Source organism: Cetorhinus maximus, chromosome 5 (assembly GCF_964194155.1).
Source record: "Cetorhinus maximus chromosome 5, sCetMax3.hap1.1, whole genome shotgun sequence".
In the NCBI taxonomy this organism is placed as follows: domain Eukaryota; kingdom Metazoa; phylum Chordata; class Chondrichthyes; order Lamniformes; family Cetorhinidae; genus Cetorhinus; species Cetorhinus maximus.
In genome coordinates, this window is record NC_135883.1 from 117,031,929 (window position 1) to 117,059,175 (window position 27,247).

The 27,247-nt window shown below is 42.2% G+C and overlaps 2 protein-coding genes across 6 annotated transcripts in view; one reads left to right on the forward strand and one right to left on the reverse strand.

Annotated features, from left to right (window-relative positions):
- armc1l (armadillo repeat containing 1, like) overlaps positions 1-17,120 on the reverse strand; it is a 49,727-nt gene extending 32,607 nt beyond the window's left edge. The window contains exon 1 of one of the 4 annotated variants that reach the window (XM_078542354.1): positions 17,043-17,120. The gene's annotated coding sequence lies outside the window, so the exon portion shown is untranslated. Of the gene's footprint in view, positions 1-2,781; positions 3,044-16,189; positions 16,856-17,042 lie in introns of those variants that run through there. The other 3 variants (XM_078542351.1, XM_078542355.1, XM_078542353.1) reach the window with 3 other exon arrangements.
- Positions 2,556-27,247, forward strand: part of mtfr2 (mitochondrial fission regulator 2) — a 55,623-nt gene continuing 30,931 nt past the window's right edge. The window contains exons 1-3 of one of the 2 annotated variants that reach the window (XM_078542349.1): positions 2,556-2,745; positions 23,054-23,198; positions 23,999-24,103. In XM_078542349.1, the coding sequence (XP_078398475.1) occupies positions 23,136-23,198; positions 23,999-24,103 (168 nt within the window). In that variant the 5' untranslated portion in view covers positions 2,556-2,745; positions 23,054-23,135. Of the gene's footprint in view, positions 2,746-3,628; positions 3,771-23,053; positions 23,199-23,998; positions 24,104-27,247 lie in introns of those variants that run through there. The other variant, XM_078542350.1, reaches the window with a different exon arrangement.

Genomic DNA, 27,247 nt, shown 5'->3' on the forward strand with positions numbered 1-27,247 from the left:
TTATAAAAGGGTGTAATGATTGGCACGGTAACAGAAGATGGTTGTCTGAAGGTGAAGGATGGAAACTAAGAAAAAAAATTCAGACAAAAAACTAAAATCTTAGTGGCCATTGTGGAAAGCAAGTATAAATTGTCAGAGCATGATTATCCTCCGATGTTCCAAATCTGAACTGTATGATCAGTGGAAGAATGAAGTGGATATGTGTGCATGGGTTATGTCCCTACCAAAGATATAGACTTGATGTTTTTGCTGCTTACAAAAAAAAACTTGCTTTATAAAAGCACTTTTTGTGACCACTGGATGTCTCAAAATCTTTACAGCCAATTAAGTACTTCCGAAGTATAGTCATTGTTGTAATGCAGGCAGCTAATTTGTGAACAACAAATTCCCACAAACATCAAAGTAATAATAACCAGATAATCTGTTTTTGTGATGTTGATTGAGGGTTAAATATTGGCCAGGGTATCAAGGATATAGCTTCCTTGTTGTTCTTCAAAATCGTGCCATGCGGTCTTTTACTCTCCTGAGCAGGCAGATGGGGTCCTGGTTTCATATCTCATCTGAAAGATTGCACCTCCAACAGTGCAAAACTCCCTCAGTACTGCACTGGAAAGTCAACTTTGATATTTGAGCTCAAGCCCTGGAGTGGGACTTGAACCCAGAACCTTGTAATTCAGAGGTGAGAGTACTGCCAACTGAGCCATGGCTGACGCAAGACGTAAAATCAGAAGTAAAGTATTTTGTGAAATGGAAACCTGTCAGTTAGATATGGTGAAAGTTTGAATCTTCTATTAGAATTCTTGGATTAAATTTAGTAGAAAGCTAAATGCCTCTGAAGCATGGATAGAAGTTGATAAAATTTTGGAAAACAGATGGTCACTCCGTGTAAGAATATATATAAATGATTGACAAAATCAAATTCGGGGATCCCTGAATCGGTACTAGCCCTTAAATTCCTGGATTGTACTAAGGAGTTTCATGTGGACAGGCAGCTGCTTCTAATTGGTGTTCAGTTCTCACAGAAGAAGATCATGTTGGATCAGTTGCCTGCTGACTTAAAAAAAATTCCTTCAGCTTTCATGGAACAAATGAGACATTCTGTGGTGGCACAAAGAGTAGAAGACTCAATGCCAGATTTTGAAATAGTCCAGATACCGTATGCAGGCATCAATAAAATGGAGGAATTAAAGCCTGGCAGAATGACAATGAAAGCACTATTATTAATTCTGGCTATTACAGCAGAAGACAAAATTGGAACAAAACTAGCAAATGAATCCCAGAAATATCCAACGAATAGTGCTTTAGGTGTGATTTCAAAATGTTATTATGCATGAATTCCACTTAGCAAAGAGGCAGGGTCCTCGAAATAGCATATAACAAAGAGAATTCTGAGGAAAAGGATGAAGATAATGATGATTTTGAACAAATCATATTGGTCACAAGCAGTTTTAGTCCTGTGATGAATGTATTAGTTGCAGATTCTTTCCGTGTGCAGTACTAGATAGCGCTTGTGCTGCACCAGTATGTGGGACAGGTTGGTTAAAATATTTTTTTCATTCACTAAGGAGTGAGGGTTGATACAAGATTAAGGAATATGAAAATATTCCTTGCTTTAGTTTTGTGAAGACAACACATTGAGGTTATTAAAGAGTGTTGTATTTCCATTTAAGATAGCTGATTAAGCCACTTTCTAAATACTGGTACTGGTGTAGATTCTGTTGAATAACTTCTACGGAAAAGATACAAATGAAACTTGATATGGAGGATGGCAAGGCAATTATTTTTGGGAAGTAAGCTGATCTGCAGTTTATCAAGTTAGGATGTTATTGTATCCCCTTAACAAAACCTGATGTTTCTCATAAGATTGTTAGACAAGTATTAATGACGCCAGGTGATAAGAATCGGAGGGAAAAAAACATTGTTTTGAAGTTACACAGATAATTTACTCACTCTACTTGTCAAAGGTTAAAAATCTTGATAAAAGATGCAGGTGTAATACAGTATGAGGCTAATAGAAGAGATTAATGAGAATTGTGAAATTTGTGAAATCTGTAAAAAGTATCAGAGGACATTACAACATACTATTGTAAGGCCTCCATTGGCATGCAACTTTAAAGAGTTAGTGAGGTGTCAGCTGTGGCTCAGTTCATAGCACCCTCGCCTTTGAATCAGAGGGTTGTGGGTTCATGTCCCACTCCCGGAAACCAAGAACTGTGATTGTACTCGAAAGAGTTGCAATCTGTGACTGTTGATAACTCGAAAGAGTTTAAAGAGTTAGTTAGTTGCCATGGATCTAAAGATATGGGACCACATCCAACATTTTATTGACCTGGCAATCAGAATAACACATAATAAGGACAAAAGCGTTATTGTAGACTAATCATGGAGAAATGGCTAGGGACTGGACTTGAGACACCAGCCAAGTTTCTGACTGATAACGGAGAAAGGTTTGACAACGATGAGTTCCGAGACATGTGCAAATATGAAAATCATGGGCATGAATACCACAGTTGAAAGTCCTTTCAGCAACTGACTTTGATCACTGCATGATTTCTTTTACAATGAAATGCTGCTTAAAATTTTAGCTGAGCAACTAGACTGAAGTTAACAACCACTTGGGCTTTCATCGAGGTTGAGGTCTGAAAGAATTTAGAGCACTGCTGTATTAAATAAGACCATCTGAAACACGTGTAATTCAGGAGGTTTGGTATACTATAAAAGGTCATAAGGAATGGAAAGACCCTGGTAAGGTAGTAAGTTGTGTGGTAAGCCAACACTTACCAAACATGGCAATCAAACTGTTGAGGTTCATTCCTCCTGATTAATGAATTAATTATAAATCTTAGATTCTCAGCAGCTTACGGAAGTAAATGAGGCATCTTGTACCTCAAATATTTGTGTTTTGTGATGAGGATTCTGAGGAATAGAATGCAGTAGATCAGGACTGGATAGTGGTACAGGCACACTCACTCAAAACTGGTTGTTTAAAAACTGGAGTTGTCCGAACATACAAGCATATGAACTAGGAGCAGCAGTAGGCCACAAGGCCCCTCGAGCCTGCTCCGCCATTGAATAAGATCGTGGCTGATCAGATTGTAATCTCAACTCCACGTTCCTGCCTACCTCCGATAACCTTTCACTTCCTTGCTTATCAAGAATCTATCTACCTCTGCCTTATAAAATATTTAAAGGCTCTGCTTCCACTACCTTTTGAGGAAGAGAGTTCCAAAGACACTCGACCATCAGAAAAAAAATTCTCCTTATCTGTCTTAAATGGGTGACCCCTTATTTTTAAATAGTCACCCCTGATTCTAAATTCTCCTGAAGAGGAAGTGACCCATTTAATGAAGAAATTGAGGTGCTAATTACATTATTGAAGTAAAAATTTAACAACATTATGCAGCATTTGAATCATTGCCAAAACGCTAGACGCAAAAAGGGCAGGAACTCATAACAGGACCTTGAATTGCTTTACCGTTGGAAGAAAACCTAATCACCTGCAGACCTTCGACAGTAAACAACTGACCCTCACGGATTCACAGAAAGGAAAATTGATAACACGTAATAAAAAAACTGTTTTTGTAGAATACAGTGAATAATGTACACTGAGCTACAGAGACAAATTTTTAAAAAGCCAACATACAGACACAAGCATACAGAGACATTAAGTCAGCCATCTTAGGACACAAAGGGTTGAAGTTCTGCAAAGAATTCCCCTAAAGAAGGTTAAAACAAAGACACTCCATATTATTAAGAAATTATACTGGATTGTAAGTATAATCTTCAAATCAATATTTGTTTGAATATCCAAATTGTTCATTAAAGTCGATTTAAAAATTGCATGTAATTTTAAGTAGAATTGTCATGTTATAACTATTTTTAATTACTGTATATATAGTCTTCATTATTATATTGTAACCTATAATTGATTCTTAAATAAATATTCATTAAGTATAAAAGAGTTGTAGTCTCATACTTGTCCTCATGAGCCCACATATAGATAACAATATCCTAAAATTCTTAGGATTCTAAATGCTGATATTGGTAAACTTAAAAAGAGATTTTTCTGCTATAATATACCTGTAGATATACTCTACCCTGAGGTAATTTTGCTGATTTGAAAACTCCTAAGAGTGAGGACATTTTATTTCAGGACCTGATCAATAGCTGATAAAGCTGACTAAGTTCCTTTAATGATCTTAAATTTCTCTTAGTTGAGGTTTTAAGCTAACAATAAGTTCAATAGGGTAGGTTTACCTTGCAGGAAGGGGTAAAAATATTAGAACCATTAACACTCCCACAAGGGGAAACATCCTTTCCACGTTCACCCTGTCAAAGACCCCTCACATCCTATATGTTTCAATCCAGTTGCCTCCTACTCCTCTAAACTCCAGCGGATACAAGCCTAGCCTTTCCTCATTAGACAGCACGCCCATTCCAGGTACTAGTCTAGTAAACCTTCTCTGAACTACTTCCAATGCATTTACATCCTTCCTTAAATAAGGAGACCAATATCATGTACAGTACTCCAGATGTGGTCTCACCAATGCCCTGCATAACTGAAGCATAACCTTTTTTAAAATTAATTTACTGGACGTGAGCGTTATTGGATGTGGGTGTCGCTGGCTAGGCCAGAATTTATTGCCCATCCCTAACTGCCCTGCAGAAGGTGGCGGTGAGCTGCCTTCTTGAATTGCTGTGGTCCATGTGGTGTAGGTACACCCGCAGGGCTGTTGGAGAGGGAGTTCCAGGATTTTGACCCAGCGACAGTGAAGGAACGACGATATATTTCCAAGTCAGGATGGTGAGTGGCTTGGAGGGGAACTTCTAGGTGGTGGTGTTCCCATATATTTGCTGCCCTTGTCCTTCTAGTGGTCATGGGTTTGGAAGGTGCTGCCTAAGGAGCCTTGGCGAGTTTCTGCAGTGCACCTTGCAGATGGTACACACTGCTGCCTCTGTTCGTTGGCGGTGGAGAGAGTGAATGTTTGTGCAAGGGGTGCCAATCAAGCGGGCTGTTTTGTCCTGGTCGGTGTAAAGCTTCTCGAATATTGTTGGAGCTGCACTCATCCAGGCAAGTGGAGAGTATTCTATCACAATCCTGACTCGTGCCTTGTAGATGGTGGACAGGCTTTGGTGGGTCAGGAGGTGAGTTATTCACTGCAGGATTCCTAGCCGCTGACCTGCCCTTGTAGCCACAGTATTTATGTGGCTAGTCCAGTTCAGTTTCTGGTCAATGGTAGCTCCCAGATGTTGATAGTGGGGATTCAGCGATAGTAATGCCATTGAATGTCAAGGGGTGATGGTTAGATTTTCGCTTGTTGGAGATGTTCATTGCCTGGCACTTGTGTGGCACAAATGTTACTTGCCACTTGTCAGCCTAAGACTGGATATTGTCCAGGTCTTGCTGCATTTGGACATGGACTACTTCAGTATCTGAGGGGTTGCAAATGGTGCTGAACATTGTGCAATCATCAGCGAACATCCCCACTTCTGACCTTATAATGGAAGGAAGGTCATTGATGAAGCAACTGAAGATGGTTGGACCTACAACACTACCCTGCAGTGATGTCCTGGAACTGAGATAACTCATCTCCAACAACCACAACCATCTTCCTTTTGTATTCAATTCCCTTCACAATAAACAATAACATTCTATTAGCTTTCCTAATTACTTGCTGTACCTGCATGGTAACTTTTTGCAATTCATGCACCAATATCCCGTTGCATCTCAGAGCTCTGCAATCTCTCGCCATTTGGATAATAAGCTTCTTCCTGCCAAATTGGACAATTTTACATTTTCCTACATTATACTCCATTTGCCAGATCTTTGCCCATTCACCTAACCTATCCAAATCCGTTTGTAGCCTCCTTATGTCCTCTTCACAACTTACTTTCCTACCTATCTTTGTGTCATTAGCAAATTTAACAACCGTACCTTTGGTCTCTTCATCCAAGTCATTTATATAATTGTAAAAAGTTGAGGCCCCAGCACTGATCCCTGTGCACCAGTGGCACATCTTACCAACCAGAAAATGATACATTTATGCCTACTGTTTCCTGTTAGCTAGCCAATCTTCTATTCATGTCAATATGTTACCACCTATGCCATGAGTTTTTATTTTCTGTGATAAATTTTGATGTGGCACCTTATCAAATGCCTTCTGGTAATCTAAGTACAGTACACCCACCTTTATCCACAGCACATGAGACTCTTCAATAAATTGGTTAAATATGATTTCCCTTTCACAAAACCATGTTGATTCTGCCTGATTACCTTGAACTTTTCCAAGTGCTGTGCCATAATGTCCTTAATAATAGCTTCTAACATTTTCCTAAGAAAACTGGACACTTTTCTGGACAATTCAGCTAGGCATTGCATAGCGTCGGACTGGTTATTCCCTTCGATGCTTGTGTGCCGGTCTACACTGGCGTTCCAAGCAACCTTTGACCCCACCTGACCCGCATCGCCCATTGCCCAAAGCACCTGACCCAAAATCTGGCAAAATCCAAAATTTGGCATGGCCTCAGTCCAGAGGCTACTGGTTTTAAGAGAGTGTGCCTGTAACGTGAGCGATCGTGACATACATGGCAGAGCTATCACATCCACAGGCCAATTGCCCAGAATGGGTAGTAGGGTGATATTTATTCCAGGGGGTCTAATGAATGGAGGATTATGATGATTGTGGGACATGCAGGAAAAGGTACTAGCAAGTTCTAATATTGGTTAAATGTTCAGGATGATGGTCAAGAAGCGAAATCCATGGATTGGCAAAATGGGGTAAAAGAATGGAAAGTAAAAAAGCGCATTGATAGGAGTCCAAAAGTAATTGTGTCTGATAACGATCATCTGGAGAAAGAATCTCTGAGCATGAGAGGGAGATCTCAAAATAGTAATCCTGAAAGACATTAAGTGGAAGTAGATGTTATAGCTTTAATAAATTAGATAATGAAATAAAGATCATTGAACTATATCGCAACAGAACTAGAAGCAAAAGTCCTCGTAACCATGAAGTTTTAGTGCTGTCAATAAACTTGAGAATAAACTAATGAAAGGCAAAACAAAGGGAGTTAGGTAGTTTGGAGTTTGTTCTGAGGTGCCAGAATGGGCTACCCAGCTTTGTCTCAAAGGTGTACAATTTAAGCTTGTATGGACAAAGAAATAGACAAGTTGCAAAAAAATGTTTTGGATTGGGGGAGAGCGGATTTTAGTATGGTAAGGCAGGATCTGGCCAAGGTAGACTGGGAACAGCTACTTGTGGGGAAAACTACAGGAGAGCAGTGGGGGGCGTTCAAAAAGGAAATGGGGAGGGTACAGGCTCAACATGTTCCCTCTAGGGTGATAGGAAGGTAACAAACCCAGAGAACTATGGATGACCAGAGATAATAAGGATATGATGAGAAGGAAGGCTTTTAGCAGGTACAAGGGGAGCAAATCAGCAGTGGCATTAGTGGAGTACAAAAAGTGCAGGGCGGAGCTTAAGAAAGCAATTATGAGAGCAAAGAGGGGATATTAGAAAGTTCTGGCTGGTAAAAGTAGGGAAAATCCCAAGGTATTCTATAAGCATATCAATGGGAAGAGGATAACCCGGGGAAGAGTAGGGCCCATTAGGGACCAATCTATGGGTGGAACCAGAGACATTGGTAGAGTGTTGAACGAATACTTCACATCCGTCTTCACCCAAGAGAATGAGGATGAAGGTATGGAACTCGGGGAGAAGGACTGCGAGGTTCTTGATATAGGGAGTGACAAGGTGTTGGCAGGCTTAAAAGTGGACAAATCTCCAGGTCTGGATGATTTGTGTCCCAGACTGCTGAGGGAGGCAAGGGAGGAGATCGCAGGGGCTCTGACCCAAATTTTTAATTCCTCTCTGGCCACGGAGGCGGTGCCAGAGGACTAGAGAACAGCTAATGTGGTTCCACTATTTAGAAAGGGTTGTAGAGATAAGCCAGGGAACTACAGACCAATGAGTCTCACGTCAGTTGTAGGGAAATGATTGGAGAATATTCTGAAGGAGACAATCTATCTTTACTTGGAGAAGCAAGGTTTGATCAGTGATAGTCAGCATGGCTTTGTCAGAGGGAGGTCATGCCTAACAAATTTGATTGAATTTTTTGAGGAGGTGACCAGGTGTGTAGATGAGGGTAGTGCAGTTGATGTAGTTTATATGGATTTCAACAAAGCCTTTGACAAGGTCCCACATGGGAGACTTATAAAGAAGGTAAATGCACATGGGATACAGGGTAATTTGATAAGGTGGATTCAAAATTGGCTTAGTTGCAGGAGACAGAGTGAAGACAGAAGGCTGCTTTAGTGACTGGAAGCCTGTGTCCGGTGGCGTACCACAGGGATCTGTGCTGGGTCCCCTATTATTCATCATTTATATAAACGTCATAGATGACTATGTGCGGGGTAAGATTAGTAAGTTTGCGGATGAAACAAAGATTGGCCGGGTGGTTAACAGTGAGGTTGAGTGTCTTGGGCTACAGGAAGATATAAACGGGATGGTCAAATGGGCAGATAAGTGGCAGATGGAATTTAACCCTGAAAAGTGTGAGGTGATACACTTTGGAAGGAGTAATTTGACAAGGACGTATTCAATGAATGGCATGACACTAGGGAGTTCTGGGGAACAAGGGGACCTTGGTGTGTGTGTCCGTAGATCTCTGAAGGCAGAGGAGCATATTAGGTGGTGAAAAAGGCATTTGGGACACTTGCCTTTATCAATCAAGGCATAGATTACAGAAGTAGGGAGGTCATGTTGGACTTGTATAGAACCTTGGTGAGGTCACAGCTGGAGTACTGTGTGCAGTTCTGGTCACCACATTATAGGAAGGATGTGATTGTACTGGAGGGGGTGCAGAGGAGATTCACCAGGATGTTGCCTGGGATGAAACATTTAAGTTATGAAGAGAGGTTGGATAGACTTGGGTTGTTTTCTTTGGAGCAGGTAAGACTGAGGGGCGACCTGGTCGAGGTGTACAAGATTATGAGGGGCATGGACAGGGTGGATAGGGAGCAGCTGTTACCCTTAGTTGAAGGGTCAGTCACGAGGAGACACAAGTTCAAGGTGAGGGGCAGAAGTTTAGGGGGGATATGAGGAAAAGCTTTTTTTCCCAGAGGGTGGTCAGGAATGCGTTGCCTGGGAGGGTGGTGGAGGCGGGTTGCCTCACATCCTTTAAAAAGTACCTGGATGAGCACTTGACACATCATAACATTCAAGGCCAAGTGTTGGTAAATGGGATTAGGTAGGTAGGTCAGGTGTTTCTCACGTGTTGGTGCAGACTCGATGGGCCGAAGGGCCTCTTCTGCACTCTGTGATTCTGTGTACTGAAAAGGTGTTTGAAGATAGGATTTATGTGGTTATAGCGAGGCTAGATAGTAGGGGTTTTTGAAAAGCAACTGGGTGATATAGATGTTAGAGTCGATTCTCCCACAGCTGGAAACTAATCTTGAAATTTTTTTAGTTCCTTAGGCCATTTCTTCATGAGAGTGTAGGTCAATTGACATAAAAGCTGCATTTCTGCAAGGCTTTACTTTTCAGAGAGAAGTGGTTTTGAAACTGCCCAAACAGGCAGCAAATGTAGAAGGAAAGCTATTCAAACCTATATCTATGGCTTTTATGTAGCCTGAATTATGCTTCCAGGATATGTTATTTCCTGGTGAGATCTGTTTTGCTGAAAATATGTTGTGTTCAACTAAAAGCAGATCCCACAATGTTTTATTGGTATCATAAAGGAAACTTTCAGGCATCTTCACGATGTATGTTGATGTTTCATATTGGGTGGTACTGCCGAAATTGCAAAGCGTGTTATTAATAAAATTAGAGTAGAATTTAAAATTGGGAGTCAGACTTGTCGTGCTTTCAAATATATTGATTTCAATATTAAGCAAAGTATATCTGAAATAACTTTAAATCAACAATCCAATTAAGAGCGTTGCTTCTATCCCGGTTAATCGTATTAGATTATGACAGAAAGATGAAGTTATATCTAAAGAAGAGGAGCAATTACGAAGCTTGTTTGGTCAGTTGAACTATTTTTTACTCAGACTAAAACTCCCCCAGATGCTACTTCTGATGTGTTGGAGTTAAATCTTAAGTCAAAACACCCAACAGTAGAGAATGTTTTGGAAATAAAACAATAAGGAAGTTAAATCTGGATAAATGAATTCTTTACTTCTTTAGACGATGCAAAAGCCATGAAGCTAGTCATTTTTAGTGATGTTTCACATGCTAATCTTCCTGATGAGATTCTAGTGCAACTGATTTCATAATATCGCCGACAGGTGAGAATAGGAAATGTTTTCCATTAGCTTGGAAACTCAGAAAATAAAAAGGTTTGTTAAAAGGCTGACAAGCAAAACATTGGCTCTTGTGGGGGCACTGGGTATAGGATTCTATGTGTAAAATATTTTAAGTGAGATTCTGTATAATATGCATACTGTTGATAGTCTATTCATTGAATGTTATGGAGATAACAGTTGTGGGATATTGTATACTCTACAAAAAGTATGAGCAAGAAAAGGTTATTGGTTGATCTTTATGGCTAGAAACAAATGCTGGAAAGTAAGGAAATCTCCAACAATTAAATGGGTGGATGTAAGTCATCAACTAGGAGATTGTTTTATAAAAGGAATGCACGTCCAAAGAAATTAGGGGTCCTACAGGAGGAGTGACTCACAATTTAATACTTTGTACAGAATACGAAGGCCTTTGGTGTAATCTTGTTTGTACATATAAACTAATTTTTATTTGAAGAGAGAGAAGGGAATCTGTTAATTGTACATTAATTGCATTTACTTGTATGCAGGTGGTGCGGACGTAGATGTGACTCCAGGATGGTATATTGCCTCCCTGGTGCCAGGGTCAAGGATGTCACAGAGTGGCTGCAGGACAATTTTTTGGGGGACGGTGAACAGCTAGAGGTCGTGGTCCACATTGGGACCAATGACATAGATAGGAAAAGGGATGAGGTCCTGAAAGTAGATGTAAGGGAGTCAGGAAGGGAAATAAAAAGCAGAAGCTTAAGAGCAATAATCTCAGGATTATTCCCAGTGCCAAACGCTAGTGAACATGAGAATAGGAAGAATGAGCAGTTCAACCGTGGCTAGAGAAGTGGGGTAGGAGGGAGGTCTTTAGATTTCTGAAGCATTAGAACCAGTTCTGGGGCAGGTGGGATCTGTACAAGAAGAGCAGGTTGCGCCATAACAGGACTGGGACTAATATCCTCGTGGGGAGGTTTGCTAGTGATGTTGGGGAGGGTTTAAACTAGATTGGCAGGGGAGTGGGAACGTGAGGGGGAATTCAGAGTGGAGAGGGGAAAAACTGACAGTGGGAAGTAGAGAGGTATTAACTGATAAGTAGGATATATCAGAGAGTAGTATCAAGGTAAATAGAATACTTGGAGAGTTTGATAGAATTAGAGAAGGCAATAATAAGTCATTAGATGGGGTCAGAGTAAGGGGGAAAAGTAAATAATCCTAAATCAGGCATAATGTGAATGCACGGAGTGTGGTTCATAAGATTACTGAACTACAGTCACAGGTTGACAAATGGAATTATGGCTATAACAGAATCTGGCTGAAAGAAGGGCAGGATTGGGCATTGACCTGGTTCTGGGGAATGAGTTGGCCCAAGTAAGTCAAATATCAGTGGGAGAGCATTTATGGGACACTGATCATTGTATTATAAGGTTTAGGTTAACCATGGAAAAGGACAAGGAGCAATCCAGAACAGGGAGAATTAATTGGCAGAAAGCAAACTTCGATGGGATGAGAATGCGTCAGAGTCGAGTGAGTTGGAAGCAAATGTTGGCAGAAAAGACAGTGACTGATCAATGGGCCACCTTCAAAGAAAAAGTATTGCAGGCAATGTCAAGTTATATTCTGTTGAAGGGGAAAGGTAGGAAAAATAAATCCAGAGCGGCCTGGATGACGAGAAAGATAGAGGTGAAGATGAAAAGGAAGAAGTGCGCTTAAGACAGATGTCAGGTAGAAAATACAATGGAGAATCAGGCTGAATATAGAAGGACTAGAGGGGAAGTGAATAAACTAATAAGAAAAGCAAGGAGAGAGCATGAAAAGAGACTTGTAGCTAACATAAAAGGGATTCCCAAGGTCTTCTATAAGCATATAAATAATAAAAGGGTGGTAAAAGAAAGAGTAAGGCCGATTAGGGATTTTAAAAAAGGGGACTTGCACGTGGAGGCAGGAAAAATAGCGGAGGTATTAAATGAATACTTTGTCTTTACAAAGGAAGATGATGCTACCCAGGCCGAGGTGAGAGAGGAATTAACTGGTACATTAGAAGAATTTACAATTGACAAAAAAGGTGATAGGCTATTTTTACTTAAAATAGGTAAGGTGTCAGGGTTGGATGCGATGCATCCAAGGGTACTAAGGGAAGTGAGAGTGGAAATTGCAGAAGCACTAGTGATAATCTTCCAGTCTTCTTTAGACACAGGTGGTGCCAGAGGACTGTAGGACTGCGAATGTTATACCCTTGTTCAAAAAAGGGCGTAGGATATAGCTGGCAACTATAGATCAGTCAGTTTGACTTCAGTGGTAGGAAAACATCTGGAAACTATAGTTCAGTACAAAATAAATAATCGCTCAGGTAAGTGCAGGATAATTAAGGAAAGCCAGCATGGATTCATTTAAGGGGAAATCATGTTTAACTAACTTGGAGTTTTTTGAGGAGGTACCAGGGAAGGTTAAGGGCAACGCTGTTGATGTGGTGTATATGGATTTTCAAAAGGCACTTGACACAACAGACTTGTGAGCAAAATTCTAGCTCATGGAGTAAAAGGGAAAGTAGGCATTTGGATAAGAAATTGGCTGAGTGACAGGAAACAATAGTGAAAGATGGTTGTTTTTCAGATTGGAGGAAGGTCTCTAATGGAGTTTCCCAGGGGTCAGTTTGGGACCCTTGCTCTTCCCGATATATATAGACTGTGGTGTTCAGGGCATGATTTCAAAATTTGCAGATGATACGAAGATTGGAAGCGTTGTCAACTGTGATGAGGATAGTCTTGAATTTCAAAAGGACATAGACATGTTGGTGGATTGGGCAGACAAGTGGCAGATGAAGTTCAATGCAGAGAAGTGTGGGGTGATTCATTTTGGCAGGAAGAATATGGAGAGACAGTATAAAATAAAGTGAGAAACTCTAAAGGAGGTGCAGGAACACAGGGACCTTGGTGTACACTCTTTTAAGCAAAACAAAATCAATAAATTAAACTAAAAATCAATGTGTACATAATTCATTGAAGATGGCAGGGTATGTTGAGAGAGCAGTTAATAAAGCATATATTATCTTGGGCTTTATTAACAGGGGCATTGAGTACAAGAGTAAGGAGGTCATCTTGAACTTCATAAAACACTAGTTGGGCCTCATCTGGAGTACTGCGTCCAATTCTAGGTGCCACACTTGAGGAATGATGTGAAGTCATTGGAGAGAGTGCAGAGGAGATTCACAAGAATTATTCCAGAGATAGAGAACTGTAGCTATAAGGATAGATTGGAGAGGTTGGGACTGATTTCATTGGAGAAAAGGCAGCTGAGAGGAGACTTGATAGAGGTATTCAAGATCATGAGGGGTATGGACAGGGTAAATAGTGAGAATCCGTTCTCACTCAAGGGAGCATCAAGAACTAAAGGGCACAGATTCAAAATAATTGGCAAAAGGAGGAAAAGTTTTTCACCCAGAGGGTGGTCGGAGTCTGGGCCGAACTTCCCGAGGTGGAGGAGGCAGGTTCAATCGAGGTATTCAAAAGGGAATTGGATTGCTACCTGAAAAGAGAGAATGTGCAAGGTTACAGGTATAAGGCAGGCGAGTGGGACTAGATAAAATGCTCTTTCAAAGAGCCAGTGCAGACTTGGTGGGCTGAATGGCCTCCTTCTGCATTGCAAAGATTATGTGGTGGGCATTAACCTGGGATTCAATGGTATTGATATAAATAGGAACAGAATGAAATTGTTGGGTTAGGAAGTGCATGTTTGTAATGTGTATCTCTGTAAACGAATGCATATAAAAGTGTGTAAAGATTGGCTCCAGGTTTATTCTTCACCACCTGGTTTTCTGGATTATAACAACACACTTCTTCTACCTACCTCAATTAATTTTCACTTACAGGTCATCACAGGCCATGTACAAGAACTTATATTTTTTTACTAATATGTTTTTTTTTAATATTCAAAACAATTGCTTAAAGTTTCACACATACAAAGTTTGTCAGGCTTTCAAAAAAACACAAAAAGAAGCCACTCATTTTCTGTAGGTTTCTTCTGACTTTTAGAATCTTAGAATGATTGAGATAAATTAGACTCTTATTGATTTTATAAAGGTAGAACAATTGGATTTCATGAGGTTAATTACACACAATAGCACTTTAGCAAAATACACTGCAGTTAAAACTCCTCAATCCTGCTAGAATCGCAAATACTTTTCTCTTTCACCTCTCAGGCCCAACCTGTAGTTATGCTCAAACTTTTCCCACACCACAGGCTTTAACCCCATTCTACATTTTTTTATTTGTTTAAGGAATATGGCATTGTTGGCCATCCCTAATTGCATTGAGATGGTGGTGAGCCATCTCCTTGAACCACTACAGTCCTTGTGGCATAGGTACACCCACAGTACCTATAGGGAGTGCCAGGACTTTTACCCAGCAAGTGAAGGAGCAATGATATAGTTCCAAATCAAGAATGCTGTGTGACCTGGAGGGGAACTTGCAGGTGGTGGCATTCCCATGCATCTCCTATCCTTGTTCTTCTAGGTGGGAGAGGCCACAGGTTTTGAAGGTGCTGTTCAAGGAGCCTTTGTGAGTTGCTGCAGTGCATCTTGTAGATGGTACATACTGCAATCACAATGCACCAGTGGTGGAGGGAGTGAATGTTGATGGTGGTGGATGGGGTGCCAATCCAGAAGGCTGCTTTGTCCTGGATGGTGTCAAGCTTCTTGTGTGTTGTTGGAACGCACTCATGCAAGCACAGGGAAAGTAGCTCATCATACTCCTGATGTATGTCTTGTAAATGTTGGACAGGCTTACTTGGACAATTACTCACCATAGGTTTCCTAACCTCTGACCTGTTTTTGTAGCCATAATGTTTATATGGATAGTCCAGTTAAGTTTCTAGTCTATGGTAATGCACTCGGTCATGAAAATATAATAATTTTCATAATGTTATTGTGGATATGGGATTTAATTGAATTGGAGACAACTGGTCTGGAGGCTTTGAGTTATCAAAAAGCTAGGTTTGAAATGCTAAATACGTAAACATGACTTAAGTTTTAGAATGTGAGGTGTGAGGAAAATTTGCATTTTTAGATAAACTAGGTTAGTTTGAATTTCAAAGAGATGGTAGGATGTTACACTTAGCCAGAAGAAGCTAAGCCAAACAGTGTGTTTATTTTTCCCAAAGGTTACTGATAAAATTAGTACTATGAAAAGATTTGTATTACGAAAGGGGTAAAGTTCCAAAGACATATCGGAACAATGGAATTTGCATTAAAAAGGGAAAACAGGTATAAAGGAGAGAAGGAATTCTAAGATCTAACAAGTGTGAAAAACCTCCAGCCTCTGTGCATCAAGTGGCTGTCTACAGGAACCAAAGCTGAGAAAACTTACTTTGAATTTGACTGTCCAGGGTATTGTGTGGCTTTGCCTGGGTCTGTTTAAATCTATCTGTTTTTACTGTTGCCTTAACAGAGGTGTAACTGGGAGCTAGATTAATTAGAGGTTTTAGGAGTTATTATAGTAGTAATTTGTAGACCTATGTATGTGCTTGAAATCTTTCCTTTTGTTGATAAATGTTTAATTTAGTTTTCTAAAAACTTCAAGTCGTGTTAGTCTTATTACTTCTGAATTCGGGGCACACACCTCAAAATAAAATGCAAATTGCGAAACAGTTGTGACCATGTGATCACATTTCCCTCATGGATTTGATCCACCTGGTACACATCATCTGCCACATCATAACAACAGGGTGTTGATTTATGGGGGTTTCATCAATGGTAATGCTCTTGGGTGAGGGCAGATGTTAGGTTCTCTTATTGTAGATCATCATTGCCTGACACTTGTGTGGTCACTTGTGACTTATTATTCCAAGTCTAAATGTTGTCTAGATCTTGCTGCACACTGGCACAAACTGCTTCATTATCTGAAGAGTTACAAATGCAGGAACTCTGACCTTATGATGAAAGGGAGGTCACTGATAAAGCAGCTGAAGATAGTTTGGCCGAGCATACTGTCTTGAGGAATTCCTGAAGTGATGTCCTGGGATTCCAATAACTCCAGCCAGTGGAGTTTTCCCTCTGATGCCCATTGACTCCAATTTTTAATGAGGCTACACCTGGAGTGCTGTATGTAGTTTTAGTCTCTCTATCCAAGGAAGGGCATACTTGACTAAAAGGAGCAGCAACAGCAAAGGTTCACTAGATTGGTTCCTGCAATACAGGGATTGTCCAATGGGAACAGATAATGCCTGTATTCCCTCGCGGTTACGAGAGTGTGAGGTAATCTCATTAGAACATAAAATTAAGTGGCTTGTCAGACTAACGCTGAGAATGTTTCCCAAGGCTGGGTAATCTAGAACATGGAGTCAGTCTCAGAATAAGGGGTCAACCATTTAGAAGGGAATTAAGGGATTCTGAAGTAGTTTGGGATGTTGATGTTGAAGTTAAAATAAAAGATTAGCTATCATTTGATTGAATGGCAAGGCAGGCTCAAAGAGCCAAATGGCCCAGTCCAGCTACTATTTCTTACGTTCTTAATATTGGTGGTTGATTGAGGCTCTGTTATTGGGAGACCACAGCACCATCTAGTGAACAGAGCCCTCTAACCAGCAGCTGTTTGCACCGAGATTCCCCTTATAACATATTAAAACATATTAGATCAAAACGTTGGCATAGGAACTAGGGTTTACGGACAATGGCATAAACGAAAACTGTTAAAACACATATCACATGTTGGGGAGGAGACAGTTACAGTTTGGGGGGGGGGTGGGGGGGACGTACATTTCACTATTTCAGACGCATTCATACCTCAGCCTCTGGTAATAAACGGGGGGGGGGGGGGGGCGGGGGCGGGGTGTTCAGTACAACTCTCCTGGATGGTCAGTGTTATTCGGACTAGTGATACCGCTTAACTAAAGCGACAGAGAGCGCACAGGCCCTGTAGCTACTCGGCTAGAGTTGCGGATATCTCTCGGAGGGGGAATGGGATAGGGTGGGGTCTCCTTTAGAACGGCAGGAGCTTTTTAAGCTTCACCCCGGAATTAAGCACCCGCTTTCCAACCAAGTCACCAAGTAACCGCCGCTCCGCGGAGTCGTCAAGCGCGCCCCACTAATTGGACAGTTCCCTGGCAAAACGTGTCTCCCCATTGGTTGCCTTCAGAGAATAGGCCAATCATGTGAAGCTTTGCTGAAGGATTGTCCCTTTTCGGTTACTCACGCGAAATTTGAACGTTTAATTGGAGAAACTACTGCAGGAGGGGAGAGGGTGAGTGAGGGTGGGGGAGAGGGTGAGTGAGGGTGGGGGAGAGGGTGAGTGAGGGTGGGGGAGAGGGTGAGTGAGGGTGGGGGAGAGGGTGAGTGAGGGTGGGGGAGAGGGTGAGTGAGGGGAGGGGAGAGGGTGAGTGAGGGTGGGGGAGAGGGTGAGTGAGGGTGGGGGAGAGGGTGAGTGAGGGTGGGGGAGAGGGTGAGTGAGGGTGGGGGAGAGGGTGAGTGAGGGTGGGGGAGAGGGTGAGTGAGGGTGGGGGAGAGGGTGAGTGAGGGTGGGGGAGAGGGTGAGTGAGGGTGGGGGAGAGGGTGAGTGAGGGTGGGGGAGAGGGTGAGTGAGGGTGGGGGAGAGGGTGAGGGAGGGTGGGGGAGAGGGTGAGGGAGGGTGGGGGAGAGGGTGAGGGTGGGTGGGAGAGGGTGAGGGTGGGTGGGAGAGGGTGAGTGAGGGTGGGTGAGTGAGGGTGGGTGGGAGAGGGTGAGTGAGGGTGGGAGAGGGTGAGTGAGGGTGGGTGAGTGAGGGTGGGTGGGAGAGGGTGAGTGAGGGTGGGTGGGAGAGGGTGAGTGAGGGTGGGTGGGAGAGGGTGAGTGAGGGTGGGTGGGAGAGGGTGAGTGAGGGTGGGTGGGAGAGGGTGAGTGAGGGTGGGTGGGAGAGGGTGAGTGAGGGTGGGTGGGAGAGAGGGTGACTGAGGGGAGAGGGTGAGTGAGGGTGAATGTGGGGAGAGGGTGAATGAGGGTGGATGAGCGGGCAGATGGTGAGGGTGGGTGAGTGAGGTGTGGGTGGCTTAGTTCAGCTATTCTCTGCTTAACTGTGGCACGGCACCATTAACATCACTTGCCTCTGATACTGTTAATTAAGCGCTTTCCGCGCCACAGTTTTAATGCTCGAGCTTAATGCGTCCAGAATGCTACTTCCTGATTTGCACATATGTTGCATCATGTGACCGGCCACTCGACTCACTTGGTCTGTGTTTATCATCCAATAGCAAACAATCTTAATCACAGATCCTCCCCCCGCCCCCGGTATATTATTTAGTTTTCTTCATGCTGATTGTAAGGCCGAAGTTGTCGCAGGTATTGGAGAACGCCCATGCTACATTGAATGTCCAGCTCTGAACCAGCAGCTAGTACAACAGTCATCAACAAACAGGAAATTGCAAAGTACGTCTTTGGAAACCTTGGTCTTTGCCTGGAGTTGTCACAGATTCAGCAGTATTCTGACTATCTGATATTGGATTTTAATGCCAGCATCACCATCACGAAAAGCTTCAGAGAGTATGGCAGAGAAAAAAACATGCTGAAGAGGGTTGGCACAGGCACGCAGCCTTGTTTAACTCCATCTGGGAATGGATCAGAAAACTCACCATCATCCAGGGTATGAGCTAGCATGCTGACATGGAATTGTTGAACAATTACGATGAATTTCTCAGAGCAGGCAGACTTCTCTGTTACCTTCCAAAGTCCCTCATGGCTGATGGTGGCAAAGGGCTTGGTCAGGTCAACAGATGTGATGTAGAGGTCCACATTTTCTTGTCATTTCTCCTGGAGCTGTCTAACTGCAACATCATATCAGTGGTTCCTTGACCTTTTCTGATGCTTCTGGACCTTCATGCCCTGGGGGTGTATGGGGGATGGATCTTGATGTTTAACTTTGAAATTATGAGATGGTAGTCACTCCAGCAGTCAGTGCAGTACATGGCTTTTGTTACACATACATCTTACCTGTTCCTCTGCCTGGTGATGATACAGTTGATTAGATGCCAATGTATAAAATGGGGGTGCATCCAAGATATCTTGTTGCAATTAGGAAGGCGGAAAACTATGTTGGTGATCAAGAGCTCATGCTCAGCACACATCTTCAGCAAAAGGATACCATTGTTGTTGCAACTGCCAACCCCGTTTTTTCCGATAACCCCTTCCCATGCCTGGTGATCTGCACCAGCTCTTGCGTTGAAGTCACCAAGAATCATTTGTTTGTCCAACCTTGACACAGTAACAATCAAGGGATGGAGATCATTTAATTTATCCTTGACTTCATCAGGGTTGGTCATGGTCGGGGCATGCACACTGATGAGAGTTGCTTGCCTGTCGCCATGCGGGGAAGTTTAAGCACCATTAGATGATCATTAACATGTTTGGGAAGACAAGTCAACTTATTGACAAGATGGTTCATGATAGCAAAGCCTATGTCATCTTTGTCCTGTTCTCCTTTTCCATGGCCACTCCAAAAGAATGTGTAATCTGCACCAATTTCCGTGAGCTGACCTTCCTCGGGTAAGTAAGTCTCTCTGAGGGTGGCAATCTGGACATTGTGCCTAGCCAGCTCTCAATCAGCAAGAGCAGTTCTCACAGGTCGGTCGGTTGTGGTGTTGTCTGTGAGAGTATGCGTGTTCCATGTACCAGTGATGCCTGGTGTCACTTTAACTTTATTTTGTTAGATTGACTTACGGCTGCATTGCTGAGATCCCTGTCACTTGTGGTCTGCTGGACAGAGACGTGAAGCAGGCAATGCTTAGGGACCTTTTCTAGTCCTTTCTCACACTAAGGAGGTGAGCAGTGTGGTGCTGAAAAGGACTGCAGAGTCGCTCATAAAGCTGCTGAGTTCCACTTCTACTTCCTTCCAGTGAAAAATGACCCTATGGCCTGAGCCACCTATTTGCAGGTTCGCTACTCCAGCTCCCAGTAAATCCACGCATGCTGCTCTGTCACTCACCCATCGCTACAGGACCTGTGACAGATGGATTATGGATGACAGATGATAGAAAAATGATGAACATGACTGCCGTGTGAATTGGATCATAGTGAGGGAGAGTTGCACATTATCAGCCTCACTCTATTGTCCTGACCTACCTTGGTCCAGTGGGAAGATGAGTTTAGACGTCTGGAGATAGATCTGATGTCTTCTGTGTCTTGTCAAGCTCTATGTTTTCCATGTTGACCCGCCTTCAAGACCGTTGGACCTTAGATTGGTCTTATCAGCTCAGTTCGCTGGAATCAGTCTTTGCATGCCAGGGTAGACAAACCCCTAAGTCGTGGAGGGTAGAAGTCCTGATGGCTACTCTGGTTGCAGTGGCTTACCGAGTTGTGGCCGCTGTTGTATGTTAACGGCTACTTGGAGCCACAGGTGAGATCTGGGTGAGGACCAACACAGGATGAGCCACTCGTATTCATTCATGGGATTTTGGCTTCGCTGCCTGAGCCAGCATTTATTGTCCATCCCTAGTTGCCCTTGAGAAAGTGATGGTGAGCTGTCCTCTTGAACCGCTACAGTCCAGGTGGTGTAGGTACACCCACAGTGCTGTTAGGAAGGGAGTTCCAGGATTTTGATCCAGTGACAGTGATGTCATGATGGTGAGTGACTTGGAGGGGATCTTCCAAGTGGTGGTGTTCCCATCTATCTGCTGCCCTTGTCCTTCTAGATGGTAGTGGTCATGGGTTTGGAAGGCGCTGTCGAAGGATCCTTGGTGAATTCCTGCAGTGTATCTTGTAGATGGTACACATTGCTGCTACTGTGCGTCAGTGGTGGAGGGAGTGAATGTTTGTGGATGTGCTGCAAATCATGCAGGCTGCTTTGTCATGGACGGTGTCAAGCTTGTTGAGTGTTGTGGGAGCTGTACTCATCCAGGCAAGTGTGGAGTATTCCATCACACTCCTGACTTGTGCCTCATAGATGGCGGACAGGCTTTGGTGGGGTCAGGTGGTAAGTTACTCGTCACACGATTCCTAGCCCCTGACCTGGTCTTGTAGCCACAGTATTTATATTGTTAATCCAGTTCAGTTTCTGGTTAATGGTAACCCTCAAGATGTTGATAGTGGGGGATTCAGTGATGATAATGCCATTGAACATCAAGGGGTGATGGTTGGATTCTCTCTCGTTTGAGATGGTCATTGCCTGACACTTGTGTGGTGCGAATGTTACTTGCCACTTGTCAGCCCAAGCCTGGATATTGTCCAGGTCTTGCTGCATTTGCACATGGACTGCTTCAGTATTTGAGGAGTCATGAATGGTGCTGACCATTGTGCAATTAAGGGGTAATGTCAGCATTCTTGCTTTTGAGTCAAAAGATTATGGATTCAAGATCCACTCTAGAGACTGGAGCACAAAAGCCTAGGCGGACTCCAGTGCGGTCTTGAGAGAGTACTACTCTGTTAGAGTTACTGCCTTTAAGATGAGAGATTAAACCAGAGCCTTGTCCAATCTCTGAGGTGGATGTAAAAGATCCCATGGCACTATTTTGAAGAAGATCATGGGAGTTATCACTGCTCTCCTGGCCAATATTTATCCCTCAATCAATATTAAAAATAAAACAAGTTAAAACAATAAAACACATTTGTAGGAGTTAGCCGGACACAAGTTTGTTGCCGCATTTCCTACATTACAGCAGTAACTACACCTCAGAAGTACTTAAATTACTGTAAAGCACTTTGGGCATTCTGAGGTCGTGAAAGGCACTATATCAATACAAGTCTCTCTTTTAGTGATGCGAGAGAATGGCTAATAGAAATAGCATAGTTGCACAGCAAAGGGCTCAAATGCAATGTAAAAGTGAGGATATGGTGGAAAAAACTCAAGTGTTAGGGAGGGGATAATAAAGGAATAAAGGGCTGCAGGTTACATTTTCCTCTACTCTACAACTTAAGTGCACTTGGTAGCCCTCAGCAGTTCCTTTGTCTATCATAATATAAAAGGAAAGAAAAGAAAGAGTGAGAAGCAGAACCTGATGGATTGTAAAGCAGAGTTAAGGGGGAGCGAGACAGAAAAAGGTGAAAGAAGGAGAAGGGAAGAGAGAGAAACAACAACAGAAAGACAACTGAGATTGATCATATGACCCAGCTTGCCACTTGCAATGGAGATCCACTATTATAATTATTTATTAAATGGGGTTAAATATTAAACAAAGTACATTTTTCGTTTTAATTTTAGTTTAATGTGGAGCAAAAAGCATCTCCAAAATTGCTGGCTGTCTGGTTTGAAGTTGCACTTCCCACTGTTATCAATAGGTTTCTTCAGGATCATCCTGTAATTGTCACTGGAACAGCCAAACTGCAAGGGGAGATCTACTCTGAGTCTTCATGGCAGTGATAAAATTAACATGTTTAAAATAAAAAGTAAAAAAAAAGTCCCATTATTTTCTTTTATACAATGGATAGTTACTTTGAATAACAAATTGACACTTAGACTATCCTTCCTCATTTGCTGCTGTATAAGTCTTGCCAGGTGGCATTTGAGTAAATGTGTAGTTCCTCATTGTGTATGAACATATACAAAGAATAATTTACAGTATTTTAGTGCTTTTGTTTCATTAGATTATCAGAATTAGGTTGTTATATTGTGGCGAATGGTGCTTGCTGGTTCTTAGACCTGCAAGTTCGAAGAGAAATTTGAATGTCACTTAAGTGTATGCTTAAAAAGGTTTAGTTAGGGCTTAATACTCTTAAAAAGGCAAATTTGGAAGTGAGTTCTTCCAAGCATTAACGTGAAATTTTCAAAATTAGGAATATATTACCATGGTTGTCTTGAAGTTCTATGTATAAATTACTTTTTTCTTCTTTCATAGAATTTTATCCTAAATTGGTCCTGATGATTAAATGTGAACAGAGCAATGTTCCTGTGTTGTGGTGACTACACTAAATCATCTGATGTCTCGCTTGCTAAATTTTATTTGTGAGCTACTCGAGTACTTTGGAATATCATCTGACTTGGTAAATTCACACAATTATTCTGCTATCTCTTGCTTGTTCAATCCCCACTTACCATGTTATTTTTCAATCCTTATTAAAGCAGTTGCCATTTTCCTTTTTTTCCCCTTCATTCATGGGATGTGGACGTTGCTGGCAAGGCCAGCATTTGTTGCTCATCCCTAATTGAACTGAGTGGCTTGGCTCACCATTTCAGAGGGCAGCTAAGAGTCATTGCTGTGGATCTGGAGCCACATGTAGACTAGACCAGCTAAGGATGTCAGATTTCCTTCCCTAAAGGAAGGTTAGTGAACAATGGTCACTATTACTGTGACTATCTTTTCAATTCCAGATTATTTCTTGAATTCAAATTCTACCAGCTGTTGTTCCCTAGGACATTAGCCTGGGCTTCTGGATTACTAGTCCAGTGACATTACCAATACACCACCGTCTCCCTTGTTCATTTGATTTTCTGTGTGAGATACACAGCTTCTAATTAGAGTTGTGCACCTAAAATTCAGTTCTGTGCCCGCAGAACAGTACACAGGTGTTATAGCGGACTGCAATATTGTACATGTGGGTGAAAGTAATAGATATTGGAGCTGCCAATGTAAAATGTGGAAGCAGAACTAACTTGATCATACTTGTCTGAATGTATATTCTTTGGATTGCCCAATCATAAATCTAGCTTATAACAATTTTAAAATGGACAGTTTGAAAACATGTTTTGCTAAAAGTGCTGTTATACTTTATAGCACTTTATACATTTATACAAAATGTTGTATGACTATGCACACTAATGTGTTTGTCTTTTCTTTTAACAGCTCATACAACTATGGCAAAGCAAACCATACGGGCAGTCTCGTAGTATTGTTCGAAGGATAGGATCATCACTTCCGTTAAATCACTGGCCTAGAGTTTACTTTCAGGTCAGACAAACTTATCTTAATGTCTTTGGATGAAAATTGTCTATGTTTAAAGTTTTTGTCAGATTTTAGTGTTAAATTCTTTGATTTCAAACTTATTCCCAAAAAGTTTTTCTTGTATCCAAAAGCTGACAGGCCTGTAAATTTCTCTTAAAAAGGCAACTTGGGAAGTGAGTTCTTCCAAACATTGGAAGCCTTCCAATGTCATGTAAGTATTTTAAAAGTTGAGATTTGGGACTGTGGTACTTGTGGCTTGTAGTATATTTACTTCTATAACTCTCCCCTCACTTTTTAAAAATTCTTTCTTGGGATATGGGCATTGCTGGCAAGGCAGCATTTGCTGCCCACCCCTAATTCCCCTTGAGAAGGTGATGGTGAGCTGCCTTCTTGAACAGTTGCATCTGGTGTAGATACACCCACAATGCTATTAGGAAGAGAGTTCCAGAATTTTGACCTAGCTACAGGGGTAGAACAGTGATATAGTTCCATGTACTGCCCTTGTCCTTCTAGGTGGTAGAGGTTGCGGGTTTGGAAAATGTTTTCGAAGGGGCCTTGGTGAATTGCTGCAGTGTGTCTTGTATATGGTACATGCTGCTGCCACTGCGTTGGTGTGGATATATTATAAGGATCTGGCACATAAAGGGTCAACGAGGGGCTGAGTACAATACTGCCCACATAATGATATAATGGAACACATGACCCACACCTAAGGGGTCAGTGTAGTGTTGGACAGAGCCATGTGTAGAAGCAAACATGGAGACATCTAGCTTAGATTTTTATTTTACCTATGTATTTGGTTCTTCTGGTTAATAAATACTTACTGTTGAACTATTGAAGGCTACGAACATCTTAATAAGACCTACTGAACTATGCCCAACACCTTACAACATGGCAGTGAATGGAACAACTCATAACCTTGCAGACATTGCAGTAGATATTTAAAATCCTGGAAGACTGAGGGAAAAATCAAAGAAGCATTCAGACCTGAAGCAAAGCCGCAGAAGGAAATCACCAGAGAAAAGCTCCAAAGATAGGCTTGAAAGCTGAATGCAGAAATTAAATTCCTTACGGCAGTGAATCCTGTGGAAGTCCAGCTTCAATACCCAGAGTGTGCAGGGTCAGCAGACCTAGCAGAGGTGAGCTAAAAATTTAAAATTCTCGGACAACATGAGTCCTGAAAAATGTTAAATACTGCAGTGGTCAGAAATTGCTGTTTAAAATCCAGTCCGAGACACCCAAATCCTGAGTTGGCACCTGAACGTGTGGTGGTCGAGCTTGCTCTGAATAAAGAAAAAAAATTAATTAAAAATTAATTGTGACTGAGTAGGTAGCTTAAAAAACCCAGCAAACGGCGGGATTTGACGCTTCCAAGACCCAAGAACATTGTGCTAAAGCAGGGAAGACTCTAACCAGTCGACCCAGGCAGCCATTGTTGAAAAAAATTTAAATGCTGAGATCTCAAATGTCATTACTGCAGGAGCCCACCAAAGCCAGCAAGCACAGGAAAACCCTTTGTGAAGAAGTGTACGGCAGTGCCGTTTTGAAATTTTGGAAACCCCTTAAAGTCGAACCTGCAATTTAACAATTTTAACCATGAATCGGAAATTTACTCTTCCAGATGAATTTGGACTTGTCCAAGGCTCAGATCAAACCTAAAGTTGGAGACCCTGGAGAAAGAGATTCCTTAGATACATGATTTCTTCAGGTCTGGATAAAAAGACAGAAGCTGAACAATTTAACACGCTGCTTTGTTCCGTAGGCCCAATAGCCAACGTTATAAAAGCTAGACAAGGAATCAACAAATCATCTGCAAACTTTGATGAAGTTTTAAAATCATTCAATGCTTATTTTAACCTCAGAAGTAACAAAATCCTTGAGGGGGCTAAATTTAATAAATGTGTTCAACAGCTAGGAGAACCTGTCTACTCCTTCACTAATGAATTGTACAAAATGCTGAAGGCTGTGATTACGCTGACCTAAAATCTAAGCTCAGCAGGGATAGAATAGTTGTAGGAGTGGCAGACGACACACTCTTGGATATTCTTCAAGTGAATGAAGATCTAACCCTTGAGAAGGCCAGCCATATTGTTAGGCAATCTTAAATCTGCTTGCAACGCAGATCCATAATAAGGGGAGAAAGTAAACCATGGTACAAAGTAAACCCTGCTGTCCAGTTAGTGAAACAGAGACACTCCAGGCCAAGGGAAGCAGTACCCTGAGTGACCAAGCCAGCACTGTGGAGCAAAGCGCCTCCACAGGCATGATCAGTTCAGCTCATTGTTTCCCATGTAACCGAATAGGGCACTTTGTGAAGCTGTGCAAAGCCAAACAATCAAACCGCAAAGGAAATGCCAAGAGGATTCACAAAGTTGTGACAGCACACAGAGAGGACACACAACCATGCTTCTTGGGTAAAGGATCTCTGATTTTCGTTCTGGAATGTGGACATCTTGGTTAATGGCCATTCACAAACATTAAGTTGGACACAGCAGCCAGTGTCATGGTTCTGTTGGACAAAGAATTGTGGCTGTGACACCTCTGGCTATAAACAACAGACACGCCACTTTATGGGCCTGGAGAAATCTGACATCCGGTCAGAGGCATGATTCTGGAACCGTTAAGGTATGGCGGCAAACAAATCTTTGAGCTGATGTACATCATCTGCAACAAGTCTTTTTCTCTTGAGTAGAGATGCCTGCATATCCTTTAAAATGGCAGAAGATGTTAGGGTAACTGCTGTTGTAAATTATACACAACTGCGAAGTTCCTGAGAGCTCCAACAAGAAAGATTTTCTCGACTGGAACTTCAGCTCTGAATTGTCTCCTCTCTTTGCAGAGTAGATCTGTCCACTTTCGTTACAGCTGCCAGAAGCCCCGCATTGATCAAACCAGTCAACCACTCAGATGGTTACCACGACACCTCAAGTAGATGACAGTCAAGAGAGGAGCCAGCAGTGAGAAATGCCTCAACCTCTAGCTCCGACATCAGTCGGAGAGATAAACCCTGAGACCACAGAGCAGATGCTGCAATCCCAGCCAGCATGATAGTGCCACAAACAATGCTGGAAATGAGTAGCAGCCAATCTTTGATGACGGCACACCACACAGCCAAATGCAAAGGTGAGCTTACTAACTCGTTACGCCTTC